This window comes from Thermobia domestica, chromosome 13 (assembly GCF_964235325.1).
Source record: "Thermobia domestica chromosome 13, izTheDome1.hap1.1, whole genome shotgun sequence".
NCBI classification, from domain to species: domain Eukaryota; kingdom Metazoa; phylum Arthropoda; class Insecta; order Zygentoma; family Lepismatidae; genus Thermobia; species Thermobia domestica.
Window position 1 is genome coordinate 73,560,988 of NC_137466.1, and position 26,054 is coordinate 73,587,041.

General features: G+C 32.6%; 1 protein-coding gene across 9 annotated transcripts in view; it reads left to right on the plus strand.

Moving 5' to 3' along the window:
* Positions 1–26,054, plus strand: part of pyd (zonula occludens-like protein polychaetoid) — a 640,754-nt gene that overhangs the window by 577,719 nt on the left and 36,981 nt on the right. For 8 of the 9 annotated variants that reach the window (XM_081735924.1, XM_081735916.1, XM_081735923.1 and 5 more), the window contains exons 5-14: positions 3,558–3,872; positions 5,259–5,325; positions 5,672–5,822; positions 7,067–7,218; positions 8,684–8,805; positions 13,886–14,070; positions 15,588–15,759; positions 16,647–16,866; positions 17,202–17,376; positions 23,454–23,702. In XM_081735924.1, the coding sequence (XP_081592050.1) occupies positions 3,558–3,872; positions 5,259–5,325; positions 5,672–5,822; positions 7,067–7,218; positions 8,684–8,805; positions 13,886–14,070; positions 15,588–15,759; positions 16,647–16,866; positions 17,202–17,376; positions 23,454–23,702 (1,808 nt within the window). The remainder of the gene's footprint in view (positions 1–3,557; positions 3,873–5,258; positions 5,326–5,671; positions 5,823–7,066; positions 7,219–8,683; positions 8,806–13,885; positions 14,071–15,587; positions 15,760–16,646; positions 16,867–17,201; positions 17,377–23,453; positions 23,703–26,054) is intronic. The other variant, XM_081735917.1, reaches the window with a different exon arrangement.

Sequence of the window (26,054 nt, forward strand, 5' to 3'; positions counted from 1 at the left end):
GATATACACATTTTGAAGTCGGTAAACTATGATTTTTACACCGCATCTGTTGAGGAGTTTTATAATTGTATCTCTTAAGACTTTCATTATGTCCTAATGACATTGATGTGGGGTGACTTAAATAAAGAAAGAATCATCAAAATCGGCGTACTTACGTCGAAGTTATTCGTGAACATATCCACAGTAATACTGTATACTAACCTAAATACAGTATATAGTGCATACGTATATCAATGTTTTTTATAATTAATTATCAGAATTTATATATATATCTGATTAATATTATATATATATATATATATATATATATATATATATATATATATATATATATAATATTTATATTATTTATCAGACTTCTCTTTAAAATAGCTATTCGATTAGTGAAAATCGCATTGAAATATTACCGACGGTTCTTGATTTAAACGCGAACATCAATACATACAGGCCAAACTGAGATTTTTTTTTCTAGTCTGTTAGCAATAACATTTTCTTCTCGTTACAGAGTGTATTACATTTTAACATTAGGTGTGTAATCTTACAGGATAAATGAAACAAGAGAGCCAATAATTAAATGCGAATATAAATGAAATTTATTAACCCATTTGTGTGGTATCATTGGTATGTCAGAGCACTGCTGAATTTGAGATATCCCTCGTGGCTATATGATTAGCGTACGTGCCATCGATGCGGGAGATTCGCGTGTTAAATTCCCGATGGAAGCTTTTGTGGTTTGGCTGCCGTGCTAAGCTGTAGATTTTTGTCTCATATAGCCTCAGTACTAAAAGCGACGTTAAGCTTCTGCTCAGCACTGGTCATTTAAACTCGGCGAAAGTTATCCGTTCCGTTCTACTCTGCCAACAGTACCACGAAATTATGATTTTGAACGAATATTTTATCAGATTTAGTTTAAACAAGGTTCTCGGAGGGACCTGAAGTAAAACTGAAAAGGAAGAAAAAAAAAATGATTTCATACGTTTCATATACCTAGAATGTCGAGTACGTTTCACTGGTGTCATGCACTCTTATCAATAACCAAAATCAGTTTTTAATCTTTCCAGTTACTCCCAGAAGCAGTTACATACAGAAGTTGTATCTTCTGCTTAAAGAGAAAAGAAAAAGGTTAAAAATTACCTTTTAATCTTTTTATATTCGTGGTAAAAAAAAGAGAGAAATTGCGGACCAAGAAAAAAAAACTTTTGAGTTTTCTTTCGGTTTTGTGTACTTAAATAGTCTTGCACGTGAAACTGTATATATAGGAATTGTGTATATGAATCGATAACAATCAAATCGGTAAAAATGATTTTGAGAATTGGGTTGGTCTGCGAAGCAACGGCAATCTGATTCAATTCTGATTAATTAATGAAAAACAAATATCATATATCGATCAAAATTCGACGGTAATCCTTTGCACCTTATGTGTGCTGCAAAACTTTTGATTAACATATATATACTTTTTTCATTTAATGGAAAATGATGGCAGATTTCGTGTACGTTTGCCTACTGTGGCAGGCGTCACGGGAGGAATTGTAGGTTTAAAAATATAAATTGTTTTGCTATGGGTATGATATTGAATTAAGGCACTATCTCATATGATAAATTAGTCCATATTCAAAGATACGGTCGAGTAAAGGAAAGTAGTGAATAGATTTACGTACAGCACATGTTGTGAGTGGCATCCCGTGTCAGCAGATCTTTACTTTTAAAGTGTTTTCGTGTTCGACTGAAATTTGCTATTGAAACAGAGTTAAAAACAACAATAATAATAATAATAATAATAATTTCATTGTGTTAATTTTCTAGATTGGTTTTAATGAATTAAGCTGTGATGACTTTTCTCTACTTGTAATATTAATTCAGTAAATATTTTAATCTAATCTGCGTTATGTCTGATTATTTTTAAACGAATATTAGTTCTTAAACAAGTTTCCGTGATTTTTATTATTTGTTTGGTTTCCCATGCTGACTTTTAGCAATATTTTTCCATGCCTAAGTGTCTTTTTCTTCATTTTATGAGTTCAAACTAGGTTTTGTTTCCTAACTTACGATTCTTTATTTCAAGTCTACTCTAGCAGGCAAACACATTGGAGCATTGGAATTTTCTTTTCAACAGAACAAAAAAAAAAAAAAAAAAAAAAAAAAAAAAAAAAAAAAAAAAAAAAAAAAACGCATACTGTAAATCTCTATTTTCACACGTCCACTTGCTCACATTACACTTAAGCTTCAAAAATCATGACTTACCTAATAAACCCGAGACCTCCTCGAGCATGGCGAGGTGTGGCAATTCGGCGTGGCAGTGACGCGACAAGTCGCAGGTAGTCTGCGGGAGGGATGTGCAGGCATGCATTCTCGATTACTATCCGAACTCTGTGGTTACTGCAGGTGGAGGATTCTTGGCACGAATGGCCCTTTCAATGGTTAACCACGTGTGCTCGCTAGGATTCATATTCGGAGATCTAAGGGGCCAAATCTTACATTGGAAGTAGCCAAAGTGTTCCTCAAACCAGTTGCGCACTATTGCGGTCCAGTGACATGGCGCATTGTCATTCTAGAAAATCCGTTGTTGAAGAGTACACGAAGTTCATAAAGCGCTGCTGATGTTCACTAAACACCTGAACATAGCGATTACTGGTCAATGCCCGGTTCAAACGAACCAGAGAACCCACAATGCTATATAAACATGCCCTAAACCATTACAGAGCCACCACTAGCTTGTAGAGTGCCTTCTTGACAACTTGGATCCATGGCCTCATTGGGTCTGTGCCGTACCCAGACCCTACCATCCGCGTGTACCAACTGAAAACATGATTCATCTGACCACATTACGCGTTGCAGGTCATTAAGGCCCAATCCACGTATTCCTGAGCCCACGTGATTCGCTGCAGGTGATGGTCAGCGGTTAGTAGCGGCACTCGTGTCTGTCTGAGACTGCGTTGCCCCATGGAAACCAAATTGTGCTGCATTGATTTCTGAGACACTTTGTGGGACGTATTGCGTTGATTTATGCTGTCAGTTTATGTACTATTGCTTGTCCGTGTACTCAGACGAGCTTATCCAGACGTCACCGATAGCGGTTATTCACCATGGGTGGATGGCCAATGTGTTGACCCTTATGGGTCATAATGCCTTCAGTCCGGTACTTACGGTCCACCCTTGATGTTGTGGGGCGAGAAAGGCCGGATGACTTTCGAAATCAAATGTCCCATTCATCTAGCACCAATCATCATCCCGCATTGAAACGTCGATAATTCCCGTCGAGTTGCCATCATCATGGTGCAAGACATTTTACTACACTCACAGAAATCGAACTGAAAGCACTGAAACTGATTCGACCTGTTTTCCTGGACATTTTCGCAACGTCAACTAGTTCCCTGCTGCTATTTCATTACTTTTGACACTTCAATATATGTATAGTATAGTAAGATAGGATATTATATTAATTCATCAGTTCATTAGATATTATCATTACAATTATTTCATAACTCATTTCGAATTTACTTTACTTCATACGATTTTGATTTCAGTTGTATGTCTAATTGGACTTTGCTTTGTTACAGATTTACATAGCCCCTCTATGTTTTTGGATATGATGGACACTCGACACAATTACTCAGCCCAGAATCTGTATGTACAGCCACCAACTCGTGGTGTTCCTCCTTCTTCCCATGCTCATCTGCATCCACCACACGGCGTTGGTGAACGACTAGAGGATAAGAACAACCTAGCACGGTTAGCGGGACGATCTCGTGGACCAATCCTTAATGTCTCTCTCAGCCAGCTCGATCAACCGGCGACTCCTGTTCTTCATGATGGCCACGGAGCAGAAGATGGAGACGATCCCCCTCCTAGACCACCACCTCCAAGGCCTGAGGGTACGACAAAACTTAACTTCATAATTGAAATTGATTGATCAAATGTAAATTATTTCTTGATGTGATATAAGAATAATTTAGTATCAAGAGTAGATACAACATATTCGCTTCCAGACTTGAGGATTTCTGCTAACTTCCTACCTCACATACACTCACGTATTCTTTTAAGTTTCCTACTTGATTTGGCTCTGAAACTGAATTTCATGAAAATTTCAAGCAATGAACTTCCTAATCACATCTTCGTTATATGCACTGGAGATATAGAAAAATTAAGACTATTGTTTTGGAATCTTCATTGTTCACTCCTTTTCTTCGCTACAAAACAATCTTATTTTCGTAATCAATGCTTATAATTTTTAGTCGGAATATTGTAGATATTACATTTACTCATATAAGGAAATATAGTGACATATAACTTTCTTACTACTTCTAAACGCTGGTTGATCTCTGTTATTTCAAAATTTTTTGCAACCACATTTTGGAAAACACTGAATATTCCCCATTCCATAAACAACAGACAAGTTATACAATGTAACTTTTCTGTTTGTTCTTCATGGTTGAGACAGATTTTAGCGTTCAGTGTCTTATGGGTGAACGTTGTGTCCGTTATTATGTGACAAATTTTCTAGACTTCGGGAACCGAAAGTTCTATTGATTATGCTGACATTTGATCAATTAATTATTATAACCTATTCTTAGTCAATAAAAAGAACACTGTTTAGTTGCCCAAAGACGGTCCAATGTTCATTATTATTTATATAGGAATTTACCGTCTGTCAGTAAATCGCCAGTAATTGCTTATAATTTGATAAATATTCAGATCTTGTTACATCTGATAAATATATAAGGAAATTCAAGTAGAATGAAATAATCCAGATATTAGGTTTATTTTCTATTTATTTTTTTGTATTATTTGTGTTTTGTAGGGCAGGTAGGTTGCACTTTTTGCTGAGAATAGATTTTCATCTTTCTTCATATATTATATTCGATGAATAATACCGATGCATTTAAATTTGCTTGTAACACACTGGTCTAAATGTATGGGTAAGTTAAAAAACATACACGTTCCACAAAGTAGGCAAACTAAACAAGATTTTGTTCTTTACACGTACCTACATCCCTTGAGAGGAACAGGGAACACATTCTGTAACTTTAGGTCCTCTATACTGAGATCTGCGGAAACGTTTAAGTAGAATATAGAACATATTATTGGAATGTGTTCATTTTTTGACACAGTATCAAAAAATTGAAGTTTTGGGATGTGTTCCTCTTTCAACTCACCCATTCAAATATAAGCTTTTCTAAAATAATAAAATCATGAAATAATATATAGAGAAATACTATAAAGGGAGAAATTTTATTTATTTTCTTTATTTTATTTTTCAGATTACTATAGTACCAGACGTCAGCTATATGAAGATGATCCGTTATTACAAAGGTCCAAACAACCAATGTACGTTTTTTTCTTTCTTTCTTTTTTTTTTTAAGTGTTGTTTTGAATGCAAACAATTCATTTCTATTCAGATCTTAATGGTATAACATTTACATAGACGTTTTAAAAAAATATTTTACATTATAGTTTGGTTGAGAACCTAATGCAAATTACTTAAAATTTTGTTACAATTATATGGTAATATATCCCTAATTATTTTTGAATGATTACAGATGTTCCTTTATTCTAATTTTCTTAATAACTTCCAAGTAGCTGTGTTTTCAAAACTAAAGTCGTGATGACTGCTTTCTAAAAGTTTGAGAAATAAGTAGATGATTAAACGTTGATCTTCTTGATATTTTTTTAGGCCAGATCCTCGTTACATTACATTCCAAAAAGAAGGTTCCGTGGGTATTCGACTGACAGGGGGGAATGAAGTGGGAATATTTGTAACAGCAGTTCAGCCTGGAAGTCCTGCCTCCCTTCAGGGGCTCCAACCTGGAGACAAGATTCTGAAGGTAGGTAGTTGTAGTACAGAAACTTGCATCCGAGTTCTTGGTATTGTGCATATTTCATGTTTCGTATTGTTTCATTAGCGGCTTTCGACGAAAGTCATATTGGTAGAAGAAAATTTATCCAATGTGCTAAAACTTACCTAAAGAATGAGAACATTAGGTAAGTTTTTTTCCCCTTAGCTTGTAGTGATAAAATTAATTTCTACCGATGCTCAGTCTCGTATAAAATTCAGAAATGGACAGCTAGTACAACGCTACAAATTGAAAATAGTAGTTATAGAGGAATAGTTTTCAAAGTGTGAGTAGCAGAGCCATTGTCTTGTTAGAAATTTTTGTGGATTTTTTTCTTGCTAGCTGAGGAATATGTGTTGAAACCGATCTACAATTTCAGTTTTTATTAATTTGATACCGATTCGAGATTTTACTTACCGCACTATTTAAATTGCTCTGTAGATCTCGTGACAATATAAACTTGGACATTCTTTCCTAACTTTACAAGATATATTTTCCAAATAAATTAAATTTTTAGTCTCTTACCATTATTATAACCAACGTTTTAATACTTTCAACCTGCTACAACCTAAAATAGTAATTCGACAATACATTCCAACGACCATTTGTCGTCATCCTCAGTGCACGTTCCTTAAGAAATAACGATGCTTGTAGAACTACTTATTTTGGCTATTTTCCTCCATTGTGCAAATTGTATTAGTGGATCCTGAATTACTGCCTTAAATTTCTTTGTCTGGTGAAAAAGATGCCTGTAAATTATATATATATATATATATATATATATATATATATATATATATATATATATATATATATATATATATATATATATATATATATATATATATATATATATATATATATATATATATATATATATATATATATATATATATATATATATATATATATATATATATATATATATATATTATGAGACTGTATGAGACGTAGGCCACGGCTTAAGGTGGAATCCGAATAAACCGTAGTGTGTTCAAATTTCAAGTTTTTCCCAACAGTTTTTTTTTTTTTTTTTTTTTTAAATACCGAAAATTCTGAGTAAAGAATTACTCATGCCCATATGTCCAATTACTTGCCTCTTTTTCACGAGCAGCAGCAATTTATGACATTCAATATAACTAACAGTATAATGAAAAGGCAAAAGTGGTTATAATAATAAGAATTGTAAATATATTTGTCAATGCTGTAATATTTATCGATTTTTTTTTTAATAGGTGAATGACATGGACATGAAAGGTGTGACAAGGGAGGAGGCTGTTCTCTTCCTACTGAGTCTTCAAGATCAGATTGACCTTATTGTTCAGTACCGCAAAGACGAGTACGATCAAATAGTGGCCAATCAGAAGGGAGATTCATTTTACATCAAGTAAGTGAACTTACAATTCAGTAAGTGAACTTACAATTCAGTAAGTGTTCGAGTTGCCAGATTTGAATTGAAGGCAGGCCCGGAGACAAGGGCATTTGTGTAAATTAAATAAAATAATAATAATAAAACAGAAAGAAAAGACAGAAAGAAAAAAGAAACTGGTGTCTTGCATATTATCACTAGTTACTTCTAACACTTTCTTTTGACACTAAACTGAATGAAAATAACACAAAGCATTAGTAACACAATAAAATGTGTTATGAGTGAAAATAATACAAAGAAGTATAAACTTCTAACACATTATTCTTAGTTTTGGAACTCATCGCTGCGTGATAAGAGTTCTATTTTCTAAAACCTACTTATCTTCCAAGTCATTTTAAAGTTGATGACAAATTTTGACTATCACAAGTTCTTTTATTAATTGACCATAAAGCGTTCATTATACTTAACACTTATTTGACACATGTATTACTGACTGGTATTGTAAAAAATACTCCATTATTTTGAACAAGTTTGATGCATCTTGTTTTCCGAAGGGAAAAAAAAAAAAACGCATTTCACAACTAACAACAATTACTGTTGTCTTCGGAAATTAAGTGTTGATATTTTAGATTTCAAAGCAGAAAGCTCATTTTAGAGTTTTATTTCCATCGAAACTGGAAACAATACAGTTAATAATACAGGTACAACAATGAAAATAATTTAAACGTAGCATTTTGTTACAATACAAATATAATCCGAGTAAATAATGAACAAACAACCTACGTAACATTACAGCATGTATTATAAAACATAAATAACATAAATGATTGTACGTAATTAGTATTTTAAACTCATGGATTTAGTTTATTGGCCGTGAAGATATGGCAACTCGAGTAAGTGTTTAGGAAAGTTATGCATGAATTGGTAAACTTAAATAGCTACCGGTCATTAATAAGTGAAGCACTGTGTTTCCTACAATGCTTTTGAACATGCTATTCCTCTTGTCGGTTCATCTTCGTTCGAATTTAATCTAGAATTCTTCGTGTGCATATAAACAGTTCTCGACTTAACGTAAATAGATCGTTCCAGGGCTCTTTACTTAAGTCAGATTATTACTATAACGTAAGAGTTGTCGTAAACAGACACACACACACACATGTACACATACAACAACAAAAAAATGTTATATGCTTTATAAGTCGGGTACAGAACCTTATATTCTTACAACGTCGATGGTAAACAATTTGACTAGTAACAGTTAAGCAATAGTTACTTAAATGATTAGTTCATGCCTCATCCATTAGGTGGTTCACAATATAAAATTTATACTATTTAATTTTTTTTATCAGATATAAGTTGTGTTCGTAAGTAACTTATATCGGAAATTTATTACGTAAGTATGAATTTACTTACGTCGAATTTACATAACTCTGATGCTGTCTGTAATTTAATACATTAATTATTGTTATTTTCCAAATTTCAGGGCTCACTTTAATTATGATCAACCCAACAAAGGAGAAATGAGCTTCAGAAAGGGGGACGTCTTCCATGTAGTAGATACGTTACATAATGGAGTGGTAGGAGCATGGCAAGTGTTTAGGATAGGTATGTACATTGCATCTGAACTATGCATTACATACTCCTACAGTAACTTGTCAAACTCGCCGTATTTCTTATGGATGCATTCGTGTCTCAAAGTTAACAAGATCTCTTTCTAAGTTCTCCAGATTTTATTTACTGTATTTATTTATTTTTCAACATTTATTGTGAAAATAAATAAAATTAACTGTTACTTGCGCATATTCTTTAAATAAAAGTGTTTTATGCTTGAGATATTCAAAATGTTTTTACTGATACAGTATGTAATATTCGAAAAATAAGTTGTTGAATCGTATATGTGGTAGGGAAATCTTTGTGACGCCTGGTGTGATTCCGACGTCACGATCCGTATTGCACGTATCCAAGCATTTTACATTTTTTAGATTATTAACTGCATTTAATGTCTACGGCATTGTTGTTTTTCAGCCCTATTATCTATATGGCAAAGTGTTATTCTCTTTTATTTTAAATGAACGGGAATTTTAATGATGAGATTGTTACTATTTTGTTTTTCAAGACTATTTAAATTTCCCTTGGTTTATCGAAATAAATTTGAATGACTATATATAATTTTAATAGTCTTCTTGTAAGGTCAGCAATCTTTTGAGTGGTTTGATGCAGCTTTCCACTCTCTTTTGTCCTTAGCCAGGCTTTCCATTTCAAGACACTTTTTCTATCCTACATCTTGTATTATTTAATCGTTACAATATTCTCTCTCTGTTTTTTTTTTTTCCTTCTTACTCATCACCCTTTCATTTGATACCGTATTTACGTATTTAATTTTCAACTTTCTTCTATATCACCACATTTCAAAGGTTTCATTTTCCGTTTTTCCTCTTCTCCTAGAGCCGATGCTTCACATCTTTACAACACGATACACCATATACTGTGTAGATTTTCGTCAACCTTTTGAGTTTTGTGTTGATTTTTTTTTTTAATCTCTTTTTCACTGAACTATTATGGAGTTTACATCTCGTTCGCACCTATTTATTGCTTGTTATTGTACTTCCTAAATAACATAATTTCTATACCTCTTTACCAGGTGATCGATTTTGATCGTCATTTTCTTTGTTTATGTCCTCATACATAACTTTCATAACTTTCGCTTTGCTTTTGTTGATCTTCATGTTGAAATTACTGCTAAGCAATTGTTGCATTCTGTTTAGACCTGCCTGTAATTTTTTCTGACCGTTTTGTCAACAGTGCGATATCATCCATAAATCTAAGAATTTGTGTTTTCTGTCCATTTCTAGGCTGTGAGTACCCTTGATTTCTTTCATTTTTTCTTTAATGTAGAAATAAAATAAAATTGGCCACAATGACTATCCTTATAAGTAATTTAATAATACTTTAATGAAATTTAACTTACCAATATAATGAATTTTCAGAAAATAATAGCCATTTATCTAGAACTGAATAAGAAATAAGTAAAATCAAAATCAAACTGTTTAAAAATATATTCATTCCTTTCGAAAGAAATAGGAGATCACTCCTTTCCCCCTTCCATATAAACCAGTGGGTTGAAAAACAAAGTTGACGAAGGTGTTCGACACCTTTAATAAAGGATTTTACAATGGATTTTACTCGGAAGGATAATTTTATAGTACTCGTAAAATACAGCAGATTTGAGTAGTCAACACTTTTTTTGATGTTGTTTTCTGCTGAGAAATATTTTGTTTTCATCGTTATAATAGGCAATAATTAAACTTAAATTGCTTAGTATAATAGAGTCTCGAAAATTTGGCCTAATGTGGACCGAAGGATTGGCCGAGTTTATTGAAAATGCCAGGTTATCGGAAATGGGGTTAAAAAAGAATGAGTAGGCCCTACGAGTATTTCCTCAGAAAATAAAGCACTGTACTTGTATATATTTGTTGCTTGAGAATACAACAGAGAATAAACTGCTCAATTACCCTTAAACAAAGGAAAAGTACGTAATATAGGGAGCTAACTTTAATGCGAGGCTGAGGAATTCAGAGTTGATTGACAGGTGCCCCACCCACGTCACCACGAAACGGTCACTCGACGGTCCTGGGCAGGGTTGCCAGTTCGTTGTAAAAAAATCACCTAATACTCACTTAATTCAAAGAGTTTATGCAAATCATGCAATCGCTATCGAAAGATTTTTTTTAAACTCGTCATTTACAAATTTGCATAAGCAGTTACCGTATTTGGGTACATTTTGCATATTATTCACTTCTATATTTCACTTCTATCACGGAGCTTATATATAACACTTGAAATAAATAAATTATATACATTCCTATTAACACGTAACAGTTTACAAGTGCAATGAAGAATATACCAGTATGTTTTATGTTTACGTTCAATTAATCATTATCACTAGAGACCAGATGTTTAGGCATTAAAAACCTGGAAAATAGATAGGCAAATAGGCACTTAAAATTTATAAAATAGGCACTAAAATGTAACTCAAAATAATGAAGATACATACTCAATACAATTAAAAAAATAAATTCAAGTCATAGATAATGTTCAAAGAATATAGAAACATAGGCTACCTGTTTGTGAATATCTTCTTTTCCTGTATATATGAAAACGAAGCTTGCCATATATTCCGAGTATATTTGGTAAATACATTCTCTACTGCACTTTTTCACTATACATAACAGTCCAAATTTTATATATTTATCAGTACACACAGCAGTCCAAACTTTTACAGCACTTTATCAGTAGGCATAGCAGTCCAAAGTTTTACGGCATCTTATCAATATAAACAACACTTATATTTCTCGGAAGAGGCAGAATCCTTTCTTGAAATTCTAAATTATATACTTTCTCCCAATAAAGTCTAATTTGGAAGAAAATTCATAGAATAGGCAATATTAGGCACTAAAGCAATTATTTAGGCAGGAACGGGCGAAATAGGCAAAATAAAATTGTCTTAAATTGAAACTATAACCTCCGATTTAAACTTCAAAACGTTATTTTTGATTATATTTTTAATATTAAAGAATAGACATTTTGTCTAACATCCGGTCTCTAATCATCACTATCGGACATGCGCTGAGCAAGTTCAGAATCCGAAGACGAATTTTCGTCCTCTTCGCTTATATCATCATCATCATCATCCATCTTTCTCCCAGAACTGCTGCTCCACTCAAATCACGTGTTTGTTGTACCCCTCCCAATCCTCCGGTGTCACAGACTTCAGAGCATCTCTGGTCACTTCCTCCAATCTAGTCAAAGGCAAATCCCCTGTTGGATTATTTTCCCTAACAATTCTTTTGATTTTTGCCCAAGCTAGTTCAATGGCATTAAGTTCACACATGTAAGGCGGAAGGCGAAGTACGTTATGACCATTGATCTTCAATAATTCATCAACGCGATATACTTTCTCCTGTGGCTTATGTTATTCAATCAGTTGATGTAGTTCAAACTTCTTCATATTTTGGGAAAAGGGAACTTGGTTGTCTTGAAGCCAGTTCATCTCCTGTTTTACAGCATACTTTGATGGTGGTTTGTTAATTTGTATGTTGTGGTAGGATGCATTATCAAGAACAATGATACTTTCTTTAGGATGATTCGGTACAAGTTTTTCCGTAACCCATTTCTCAAAATTAAGTGAGTTCATTTGTCCGTGGTAGTCCCCAGAAGCCCTTCCTGCTCTAAAAGTTAAACTTGCCCCATCAATAAACCCACTACTTGCTCCAGCATTTACTAAGATCAACCTGTTCGAAGAACTTGGGTTTGAAGACACACCGTGTAAAGTTTCACTCTGCCAGCATTTCCCAAAAGTCAGATTGTTGTCTACCCAACTTTCGTCTATGTAAACGATATTTCTATTTTGTGACCTGTAATTTCTAATGGCCCTCAAATACCTTCCCCTCCAATTCACAATATTTGGACGCTCGATGAGAATCTTCCTATTACTCCTGCATCTTTTCCACTGAAACCCCGTACTGTGAAGCAACCGCCGTAAAGTGTGAACCTTCCACAGGAAACCAACTTTTTGTTTGATGACTGACAATAACTTTGGTGCACTTGGAATTTTCTTCCGCAAATAGAAGTCTTGTATAATATCACGTATAACGTACCTGTCAAATTCATCACAATGAAACCTATACTTTTCCGCTTTAGGTCGTTTTTTACCTGGAGTGGTGAGTGATGATTCACCAGCGTCTAGTCCCTCTTTCCGTATGTTTGTCACACTTCGCACAGAGATCCCTGTATACGTGGACACACGCAAATTAGGATTTGATAATAAATGCTTCAGTTTTTTCTCCCTCGCTTCTTCGTCGCACTGCACTATGACCTTCCTTATTACTTCCCTAGCTTCGCTGTGTATAGTTTGCCCTCTCTTACGCTGTGAAGCCATTGTCAAATGACTAATAAGCAATAAAACCGCAACCATAACAGCACTCAATAAATAACCAACTCACACGAACTCTTCAGAATGACATTCACGTGACAATTTTCTACCCCTGTCAACGCTGACATATATAAGGAGGGTAAGGGAGTGTCGCAAGAGTCAGGCAGAAAGCATGTTGGAATCCCCCCCCCTCTACCTCAGCCCCCGCTGGTAAACAAGCTAGCTCTCTATAGTATTTTATGAAGGCATAAAGCCTTTTCTATACATGAAAATGAAGATTAATGAATACACACTGTACAGTAATTTACCTAATAAAACAGACCTCAGAAAAATACCTGGCATTGACCTTGAACGGGCCTTGCGCGGGGTTTTTTCGCCCTGCCAGGGTGTGGCCGAGTTGCCGAATTTTAGGGATTCTACTGGACTTGAGTGCCGAATTTTAGGGATTCTACTGGACTTAAGTGCCGAATTTTAGGGATTCTACTGAAAATTACTAAAATAACTTAGTAAGATTGGCAAAAGTTTCGTTTACTAAAAAATTAAATTGGCAATGAAGAGTCTTGTTTCTTAATTAAAACAAATATCCAAAACTCTCTTAACTGTTCACACTAGAAAGGCTTTTTAAAAGTGAGAACAACTGATAATTAAGGCCATTTAGAAGCCAAGATTGGATAATGCTTAGGTTAAGAGTAGCACTGATGACAACTATTTCAAAGTTCTTTTCCTTACAGTATTATTTATTTTTCTTTTCAGGTCGAAATAACCAAGAGGTTCAAAAGGGAATAATCCCAAATAAGTCACGTGCAGAGGAGTTGGCAACCGCACAGTTTAATGCCACTAAAAAGGAGATGACAGCGTCTGAAAGCCGTGGCAGTTTTTTCCGTAGAAGGAGAGGAAGCCATCGACGGTCCAAGTCATTAGGGAGGGTAGGAAACGAGGTCCATTCATCAGATAAAAACAATTTTTTGTATATTTTTTGGGGAGAATTCCTTTTTTTTCTTCCAAGAATAATACAACTTGCATTGTCTTGTTCAGGGAACTGTGAGGTGCCTTTTTTGGGCTGTCGTAATTGTTGGCAGGTGAAAGATGGGAAAAGGGTATACTGGGAACAAGAGAGAAAGAAGAGTGATAACATTAATGTATATAATGGTTTTCTGTTTTCTAAACAACACAAATCATTCTTATTTCATGAACTTCAAAGCTCATTCTTTAGCGTGATAGTAACTATTACAAGTTCATGACTGCTTTTCGTTCTGACCTGCAAGACAATGGAGTATGTGAGTTCCTTGACGAATTTGAATGAAATTCTCACACAGAAGACTAAGTAAATCTGCAGGTAAACTAACAAACTGACATTATGTTACCATATTCTTTCTCTCATACATTCTAATGCATCTATGTGGGTGCTTTTACTTGGATTTTTTGCATTTGGGCGAGTCTTACACGATTATTATGAGGTTTTGGAGAACACTTTGGGTTATTTATATAAGGTTCGCAATGTGCTAATACAATAGTTGTTTGTTTTTTTAATAAAACCTATCCTCATTATAAAAAATAAGATCTTTAAATTCAGTTGACTAAAATTATTTATTATTAATTGGATTAAATATTCAAAATTTTCAATATAAGTATTTAAATTTTATAATAAACATAAGCAACATAACTTTTGAAACTATGATTTAGTAAATATTCTTATTTAGTATTTGATTTTAATGCCAATTAATGAAGTTAATAACATTTTGCGAAGGAAAAGCTAGCAAGTAATAATTGCTTTTTTTAGTGTCCTATTATTTCTTTGCATTTGCTGCTGAACTTTTGATTATTGGGGTTAAGTACCCATCTCCTGAGCCTGTTAGCTAGAGTGTATTAAAACTTTAGGTAAAGTTTTAGATATGTAATGAAAAGGACAACCACTACCCACAATGTAGGACTTGAAAGAAGGTAACAATCTCAACAACCGAAAATTCAACAATAGCTGGAAACGAATGATAGAATACTGGGAAAGGTAATTGTTAAGTTTGTAAGAATGTGTACTTGGGACAGTGTTACGAAGTAAATAATTATCTTGTATATGAAGAATTTTGCGTTAATTAAGTCTATACGTTCATGTTATTGGAACTGAGAAACTATAAGTTTTAGCGGTTTTATTTTACAGTGGTTATATTATATCATACTCGTACTAGCCAAATAACTCAGATCATTGACTATAATAAAGTCTGAATTCTCCTCAAAAACATCATATCTGGAAAGATGTATAAAGATTGCTGAAACATATAGTATGTTTGTCACAAATCGGATTACATATACATAATTTGATGATGTTTCAAACAAACCAGTTAATTTTAAAATTACAATCTTGTATGACTGGTATACACGGTATCTTGTAGAGCAATAGTAAAAATACCGCTATTCATTACTGGTGCAAAATAACAAATTTTCCACTTTTATCTTACAGGATCATTGGGACGATGTTGTATTCGCTGATAGTATTAGTAAATTTCCGGCTTATGAACGAGTAGTCCTTCGACATCCAGGATTTGTACGACCAGTTGTATTATTTGGACCTGTCGCTGACATTGCGCGAGAAAAAATGCTCAAAGATTTCCCTGATAAATTCACCTCTCCACGTGAGTATAATTTTTAATAGTTGTATTTAGAGTGCAGATCTATCGTGTGTGTTGTTTTACGTAGGAAGTATATCGTAGTAGTATCCTGCAGCATATAATGTAAAGTAGGATGAGTGCCTCTGATTAACAGTGTTACGGCGTATGAGACAAGCCAATATGATTTGTGTAGGTAGAGTGCGACCAGGGTGTGGAAGAGTGAGGATAAGCGCGAATGGCTCTTCGGGGAGGTTTTTTTTTTTTTTTTTTTTTTTTTTTTTTTTTTTTTTTTTTTTTTTTTTTTTTTTGTAAGCAAACTACTATAGTCAATGAAGAGTGAGTAAACTGTGGTATCAAGCAACTTATGTACCACTTGATATATTAAATATTATTCCTGTAATATCATAATGATATGCACTACAATAACTTTAATGTATATTTATATATAATCAATAAATTATGTGTATTTACATAATTTATATATAATTTGTTAAATTTAAAATGTAATTAATTAAGTAGAAGAATAAAAGATAATGTTTTGATAAATAATCAGTGGATGAAAAACAGAAATATTGACGTGAGTTGGGATTAGCTTATTTTGATTCGCAGTTGGTAAATAAAATGTCCAGAACTACTTCCCTATCGAACGACAAGCATAACCAAGACTAGTACTAGCCAGACAATAACTTTTGAATATAGAGATCATTGTTATACGTTTTTGAAAAGGGGAGAATGAAGTAAGATAGCTGAAAAACTTCATTACAATTCTGTATTTCATTATTGATTAAATTTGTGTTGAGATTCGTGAACGAGCCTCCTAGTGCACTGCAATATTTTAATAACTACATTTCATTTTATATTTACAATAATAATAAAAATAAAAGTAATAATAATTGTAATTTGTCTTTCAGAGTTGGACAGCAACTTGGATGATGTTCCAAAGAGTCAAAAATCTGGTATAATCCGGCTAAGCGCGATTAGAGAAATAATGGAAAGGGGTAAACATGCGCTTTTAGATATCACACCGAATGCAGTGGACCGCTTAAATTATGCTCAGTTCTATCCAATTGTCATTTTCCTCAGAGCTGAATCAAAACATATCATCAAAGAATTACGAGCTGGTCTCTCCAAGTAAGTTCTTTTCGTGTGCAATATTTGAGTTTATTTTTAGTTCATTGTGAGTGTCCGTATTTAAATAATTCGTACATTTTGAGATATTGAATTGTAAAAGTAGTATAGAAACAACACTTTAAAATAAAATTAGTTTCATTCAAAAATATGCTTTGACGTTTAAAAATGTTATAAAAAGCTAGAAAAGTAGAGGATTAAGTAAATATATTGTTGAAAATTAAAATTCTTCATATAAGCACATTCTTGTTTAATTTATGGTAGATAATACTGTAATAATATTAATTTTGAAGGATTTTGTTTACTTACAGTAACATACATTTATTTTATTTCATCAGGTCTGCTCATAAAAGTAGCAAGAAATTGTTCGAACAGTGCCAAAAAATTGAGAAAGTATGGGGTCACGTTTTCACCTGTAGCATTACTTTAACCAGTCCAGAATCTTGGTACCGAAAAGTAAGGGAATTGATTGACAAGCAACAGAGCCAACCAGTGTGGATGTCTGAGTCCAAGGTTAGTAATTATCTTGTCAGAAAATTTTCTTGAAGCATTATTGCTTGAAGTGTGAAGCATGTAATGTACTTGAAAATGCAATCAGTTTCTTTATCTTCTCTTGTATTTTCATATATGTTAACATCGTTCTTGTAACTTTGCATTGAACTTAAAGTTGCTCATTTTGTATAATTGATTGGTAAGATAACTGAGTAATTATTAATTTTTACCACAATTCATAATCAACTGAATCTACGTAGTTAATTAAGTGTAATATAAGGTAGAATATTGTATATAATATGGTAGGTAGCAGTACAATACTACCGAAATAAGTGACCTTCCCTTAATATATATATGAAATACACAGGGCCGGATTAAGGGAGGGGCTATAGCCCCGGGCCTCCACTCTGATCAGAATCTCAACTGGCTATCTAAAAAGACTCATGATGAAACAGTCATAATCATAAAATAAAATATGATCAAAAATATGAAACATATTCCCGTAACTATCCTACTGTACTTTCACAGAAATGTATTAGGTGAAGTCAACGGGGGTCACATATCCTTGCTAGGCCCGGGCCTTCAGATGGGTTAATCGAGCCCTGGAAATACACTTTCACTTTCACTATTCCCTCAGTTGGTTCTGGGAGTCTTTATATAACAGGATTATTGTTGTCATTCAAATAATTAGAAGTATAATCAGCTACCAGTAGACTCCGGGGTACAGTTATTTGAAACGGGAGCACGTAAAAAGCTATTGTGATATATATATATATATATATATATATATATATATATATATATATATATATATATATATATATATATATATATATATATATGTGTGTGTGTGTTCATCACCTTCATAACTATTTTTCTATTAATGACACATCAGTGAGAAGCTTACTTGCGCTATGGCCCTCAAGTAACTAGTCAGCGGCAGAGATATTGGTTTTCTACATCAGAACTAACGTTGTGATTATTTATTCTTTTGTCTGTGTCTGAGCGAGGCTCCTAACCGGTGCGGATTTCTATAGATTTTTTTATTTAGATTTAGAGATGCTTTAGAAAATTAACGATATCGTGAATTGTAAACAGGAATTTATTTCTGGAGAAGTCCAGAACTTTGAAGGGGTCCAAATTCAATATGAGGATAAATTATAATAACATTTGTAAATTAGCCTCTAAAATTAGACTAAATTTACAGAAAAGTCGGGATTTCGGTAAAGAGGATCCGGACTCCCAAAATCCACTCCCTGTGTACATCCCTGACTTTAAAATACAAAAGTGCAATATGATACGGCTTTTAAATACCAGAAAGGTGAGACTGAAGTGGCAGCACAAAGAGTGATTAAAACGTATGCCAATTGCGTTGGGAACTGAAGATACTATCGCTGATTGAGTATGTCTTGGTGTCAGCCGAATATAACGGTGGCATAGAAAACTGATAGCTACGCTATGATAAGTGCTTGAATTTACTATGATGATTATGTGAATAAATATGTTAGTTTGTTGTTTGTATCCAATAAATGATTTTTCAATAATAACATATGCTTTACACTAAACTGCTTCGTATTTTCCGAACAACCCTTACGAGAATGAAAAGAAATGTAAGTGGAATTCAGCACAACATATTAAGAGAATATTCTCAAAGAAGGATGCAGAAAATTTCTTTTTGTATGTATTAAGAAGAAAGGATGGTATGACCATAATAGGGACGGTGAGAGAAAGTATAAGAAAAGGGATAAATTATCAGTAGAAACTGTACATATATTTTTTTTTTCACTAATCCTGTACTAGGCTAATGGCTCGAGTCGGGAATAGTTCCAACAAAACTTCATATTAAGTGGTACAAGCGATTTTCTTTTCTTGTAAGTAATGAATTGAGAAAATATCTCTCCTTGAGTAATATATGACTTGAATGATAATAGTATTGCGAATCGTTGCATTGATGATGCATCTCCAGGTTAAATGTGCATTATCTGCCCAGTTCTTCATAGGCTGAAAGATTACAGTTGATTATTATGTCACAATAAATATATAGCTCAGATTTCCATTGTATTAGCACAACACTCAATCATCGTATAATATATATTACACAACCGTAGCCACTAGTGAGTAAACAATACGAATTGTCCATGTCCATGTGAAATTTTACATATGTTACTATAAAAACCAAATCTCTTGGTGTAACAGCTCTTTATGGGCCTGAGCTGCACCAATGCCATCTGTTAGCGGCCGGCTGAACTACGTCTAGCCTAGCGACTAACACGTGCAGTGCACTGCGTCATCCTGTCTCTAACAAGAGTATCAGAAGCACCTAGTAGCCGTGACTGCCCAGTTTGCCTCACAACGCTGGGTGGATGCCGAAAATTGGGAAGCATAGGTCGGGAATCGAACACGTGACTACGCGGAAATGAGTCTTAACACTCTAACCACTACAGTACGAAATTTTACAATTTGCAACAGTAGATAATATTTAGAAGAGTAGATAATTATACATAGTATCAATATTATGATAAGCATAATATCTTAATTTTTAAAATCTGTAATTGGGAATAACTTCCAGGTACACTTGACTAATATTTCTGGTTCTGTCAGAACTTGTTGCAGTGCATTTTTTTAAATATACAAAAATATTTTTACAAATTATTCTAACATGAGAGTGCCAAACCGCACTAGAAAAATCAAAGAAAAGTGAAATAAATTAGGTTTTACAGTAAGCTTGTCCGATATAGTAAGTATCCTGAAATTTATTACTTTTACATATCAAATAAAAATACAGATATTTTAGTTAAGTGTGAAACAAAAATAAATATTGAGAAAATATGTTTAGCATTGCTATGGATAATTACGTATTTATCGAAAAAAAAATATTTTATCGGTAGTAATGCATAATTGTCAAATGAACTATTACAATAGCATGTTTTCATTTCTTTTTTGTGTGTACCTGTGCCTATGATCTAGAAGAATAACTACAAGAGTACAGATGCAAAACTAGTTCAAAAGCATTTACATTAGACAACAAACTAGGTTGATTTAGATTTTTTCGTTTTATTTATTTACTGAAATAGCAGTTTCCCGATCAGGAAGTATTTAGTTAATTTTGATAGTAGTTTATTTTAAAGGAATAAATGATAAAATTTACCAAATGATCCTGATATATAATATCATACTATGATCGTAAATTATAATGAAAGGCACAGCTTTTAAAGTAAGCTTTTATGTATATATTTTTGTTCACATGCAGCCTATAGAATTCCTTTCCGACGTGTTTCTCCTTCCTCTGAACAACCCTCCGCCTGACACCATAACATATGATCTCAATCCTTTCCCAGACAGTTACTATGAAATTCTTGTTGACTCAACTGAATTCAATAATAATTCTTACTTGCCAGTGATTCAGGAAGAGTTTGTCGATTTCATTTAAAAGAAAGCATGTTATGTGCATATAACTGTTTTGCATGATATGTGTTTGAACGAAATTAACATTGGTTTATGTATATATCATAATTAATTTTGTCATTAGTTATATTTTTATAGCATAAACACTACTTTTAAAAGGAAGATCTGAAACACTTAAATATTGATAGGCGTTTTAAAATAATATATAATTTGCTTTATATTATACAACGTATTTGTTCCATATTATTGAAATAGTATTCTATCTTTTAATGGAAAAAAATTCTCTACACACTTTAAAAAGTAAAATTCTAATGGCTGGTGTAAATGAAACTACAACTCGGTATTTAGCATCTAGTTTCAGACTAGAGGTATTTAATACAAACAGAATATTTTCTCCTAATAAAACGTACAGAAATGTTTACATGTACTCAGAAACTACATTTAAAATATATTAAAAATTCTAAGCTTTTGTTGTAAATATGTAAAGTCATTCTTTGAAATAATTATTAGCTGAAAGGAATTGAATTTTCTTTAAGTGAATTTAATAAAGAACGTTCCATTATAAAATTATTGTTGTTATGTTACATTCATATTACACTCAAATTATCCCATTTAGAGTTCTACTGTATACATTTATAAATCATTAAACGTATTTTTTCTAATTATTTATTAAAGAATCATTCTTTATTTATGGCATTACTTCAGTCTTAAGTCTTCATAATGGATGTTATATTAACATGTTTGTCGTCATTTTATTGAGACATCTCCATTTTTGAAAAAAAAAAAAAAAAAAATGTTATGTGCAATATGTAACTAGGAAAATCAAGTTAAAAAAAGTAAAATGCAGCGCTGTTTAATTACATTATATTGCGACATTTTCAGTTGTCAATTTTAAACGAATCGAAAAATAACTTTTTTGAAAGAAATATACTTTTAAAATGTAATATTAGTATATACCATAAATATTAAGAAAACTCATTATAATGACGCTGAGTATCGATGGTAATAAAACATTATATGTACCTTAAAATGACCCTAAAAACTCTCATATTTTCGCAAAGCTATGCGCTTGCCATGATTAGGGGAAGTAGTTACTATGAGAAACTAAAAATAGGAATGGATAAATGGAACTTTTTCCTACTTTGTTGATAATTTTTCATGATTTCTACTTTTTGTGGAAACGCCAAGAGCATAGCTTGTGCAGAATCCTTCAAGTATATAAAAAATATTGCTAATGCTTATTTGATGAGACTTTGGCATTTTGTACTATGGTTTGATTTGTTTTCTTTCCTCTTAAAAATCAGTTATCATAGAGATCTCTCTTTCAAAAGTGACCGAAACCTGTCCTGAAATCTATTTTGTATTTCGTGTGACTTACTTACCGGTACTTAACATGTATTCTAGTATGCAAATATAGTGAAAAAATCATTTCACAAAATTTACAAAAGATGCCGTAACCAATATGTACAATGTGTTGTGTTGTTCGTGAAAGAACAAGCCACTTAAAAAATAAATTTTCATATTTCTGAAAGCATTAGTCAGTTTTGTTTTATCTTACAACCAAATAATTATAATTGCTTTATTAATATTTATTTTAATTTTGCATGGTTCATATTTTTCCATAACATCTCACTTAACGCATATGCATGAGTAATGAGTTAAAAAAAATCAATCAAACATGCATGGTTAGCTTGCACATAACAGGATAATGTTCAAGCAGTTTTTACAAGTGTGTCGCATTTGCATCGTGTTACAAGCTCACAGTTTCTCGCAGTTTGTTTGATAATTACTGATTATAATAAAAAATAAATGTGAGAAAATGGTCCATAAATATTGGAACTTGAACGTTAGAGGAATCAAAGAAAAGTTCATTTATAGTATATCATTGCAGAGCCTTGTATTAGACCAACATATCATATTTTATACAGTGTAAACGAAATCTAAGACAGTTTTACACAAAAGCGAAATGATGTAATCCTAAAGAATACTTAATCCTAGAGAATAAGGAAATGTTCACTTAGGTATTTGTATGGAAGTATTCAAGAATGATGTGGAAAATTACTTGTTTTGTCACAATACCGTGAGTCTTTGCGCGATACTGTGAACGAATTTATTTTATTTTATTTTCTATATTAGAATATGACGTGAAGTTTGTAACTCCCTCTTGTAAAATTAAATATGTATATTGAGCGTGCATTTAATTCATTCATTAACCGCTTTCCTTTAAACGGATATTAAACCGTCAATGCCTTTATATTAGAATGACAATTTGTTTAAAACACTCGCATAATATTAAACAGTTTTTCGTGCCGAAATAAACAATTTGTTTCATCATTTCGATATCGCGGAATTACGTCAATTTCGCGAACCATCTATGAGAGTTATGGTTTATTCATATTTAACAAAATAGCTGTTGGAAAAACTGGCACCATGAAACCACAACAATTTGTTGCATTTTTAAAGAAAAGAAACCGACTATTTAGACTAAAATTAGTAGCAGTGAACCCATATTCATATTTGTACAATATGAACTTAATATTTACATTTATTTTGTGTATGTGAAGCGTTTCTGTGTGCTACGTGTTTTTTTCCTTTAATTTGTGCGTGTATTAGTTGTGTTTGAATGTCTATATGTTGGTGTGTATATGTTTGAAACATAATTTTAAAACAAAGTGTTTTCTCCGTAACCACAGCCCGATGAAGCCCTCTCCGATGATTTTTTGTTTCCTATGACCTCTCGTCTGTCCTATGCATCGTCTCCTGAATCTGACCTTGACCTTTCACCTGAGCCACGAAGTTCAAATCGCAACCCTTCCCCTCCACTGGAAAGAAGGCTGGTCAAGAGCTCTAGTGACCCCAGTATTGCCACGCAAGAGGAAAATATGCCCGGAATACCTAGCTACAACGCACCACCTCCATATAGTGCCAACCCTTACAAACAGGTGAGAATTATTTTGTAAGAAGATAAACTTTTTTCGTATGATGGGATTATTGTAAGAAATATTTTGTTTTTGGTTATTTATAGTAAGCTTCCAAGTTAGAAGTTAGTTGCAGATTTTCAAATACAGATTTGTATAATGTCGTTAGCCTTCTTAGCGAAGTTTAGATTCATATTTTATAATATCTTTTAAAAACATATGATCTTTTGTTAGTCTTCGTAGATTCCGCACCTTTTGATAAGTTATAACTAGAGATCTTCTGAAGAACAACTGAATTGAACCTTGTTTCGTGGTTTCTTATTACGCTTTCATCGTTTCTCACTGAAGGATATGTATTATATTCTCTCGTGGACCTCCATGTGTTAACAGAAGGCAATCAGTCAAGAAAAAAAAAAAAAAAAAAAAAAAAAGACATGTATGGCTTCTAATGATATCTCTAAAGTAAAAGGAGCTTCGCTTACGTATTAATTATTGAAATTAAACAATTCATCCCATTAAAAATAAATTATTTATCGTGATATTTCGTCCTAGTCGCTGACAACATTGTAAATACAGAATGTGTAGGCAATATATGCTTGTGCAAAATATTTTACAGTTGAGAAAAAGCCTCAGCAATTAGGATAAAAAAAAAGTCGAAGAAGACATTTTAAATTCTTTGTTAAAAATACTTCGAGTACGTACATGAATTATGATATCTTAAACAATATTAAGAAGAGCACGTTACTTGCGTTCCCTCTGCTCTTCACCAATTCTCCCACATTTCTTTTAGTTTTTTAAACAAATTATTTCCAAAATATTGTTCATTAAGCTAATTTTATTAAGAAAAGCAATTCAATCTAAACAATCATCTTATGTCCCAGATTTTTGCTGAGTCATTATATTGTGTTATGATTTGTCTGTCTTAATTCTGTATATAGGAGTTACAGAGGTATACCTGTAGTAGATATTACTAAATGACAACAAACACTGTATGGATAAAATTTAATTTTGATTTTATTTATGGGACATTTAATGATGACTTTAATAAAGTCTATGTTATTGCTCTTTGAAGATTGTTTCATAAAAAGAAGTAATAATAATAATAATAATAGCAATATCTGAAACAAGATTAAGTATATATTGGATATACTCTCAAGATTTTTGTTTTTTAAAGCATAAAGTATTAAATATTGAACCAGAACTTCCAAAATGGTGTATTATCTTCGCATATGGGTAATTCAGTTACATGAATCAAAGTTGTTGTTTTTTTTAAAAAAATTCAGTAGAATGTTTTCGAAGTGCATTTATGTAGTATTTACGAACTTGTTACTGCGCAAACTATCACGACGAAAATTATCGAGGCTATCACGACGGAAATTAGTTACTGCGCAAACTAATCACGACTATCACGGAAATTACAAGATCACGAAGTTTCATTTCTTAAACCAAGGCTTGTTAATAGCAGTATATTTAGGTACTCACTTGTTTTTTAATTGAACATCCCTTTTTAATATCGAGGCTATATGAACTTGGAACCCACAAGTTAATGTTAAGATCCGAACCATATGTGTTCTTACAGGAAATCGAACCTCGGTCTCCCACATCAAATGTGGGAATGCTAACTATTTATCCACGAAGACCTCAAACAAAAATGTAGAAGGTAGTTTACTTATTAATTTCTATAGTTTAGTTACTAATTCCTTTGTTTGCCCTTAGGCTGTAAGATTTTTTTTTCGTAAATGGAATTTCAAAACATTAAGTTTCCAAGTTTCTACTTGCTTTCGATTAATGTACCTGCTGTGATATTTCTCATAATTAAACCTTTATCCCTTGTATTATCATCATTCTAATACTTAGTCACTTTTTTTTTTTTTTTTTTTTTTTTTTTTTTTATGATACTTGTGAAATCTATTGTAAGATTGACTAAAGAAAATATTTTAATATGTGATTTACAGATATTTAAGTTAATTTTAGTATAGTGAAAGTATGTAATAATTTGGGAACGAATATACTTACATATAAATTTGGTCTGTGGTCAGTGTAAGATTTAAAATAGTAGGTTGCAACAACAATTGATTAGTAATCAACAGTAAACACGATTAATGAGTAAAATCGAATGTCTCAACAACATAATTGCGTTATGTTTAAATAATCAGTTCAGTTTTGCAGTTTGTCTTTTCTATTTATTTATTTATTTATTTATTCTTTAAAACCTATAATCTGGAGACTTTTCGAACCCGTGCTACCCTTAGTTTCGGCTTGTAAGGAGGGTTCCAACTAGTATTCACAATTATTTGTCATTGAAGTTTGATATAAAACCTATGTATTTACTTCGCTTAAAATTATTATCTACACAGAAAATGTATTCGAACAATA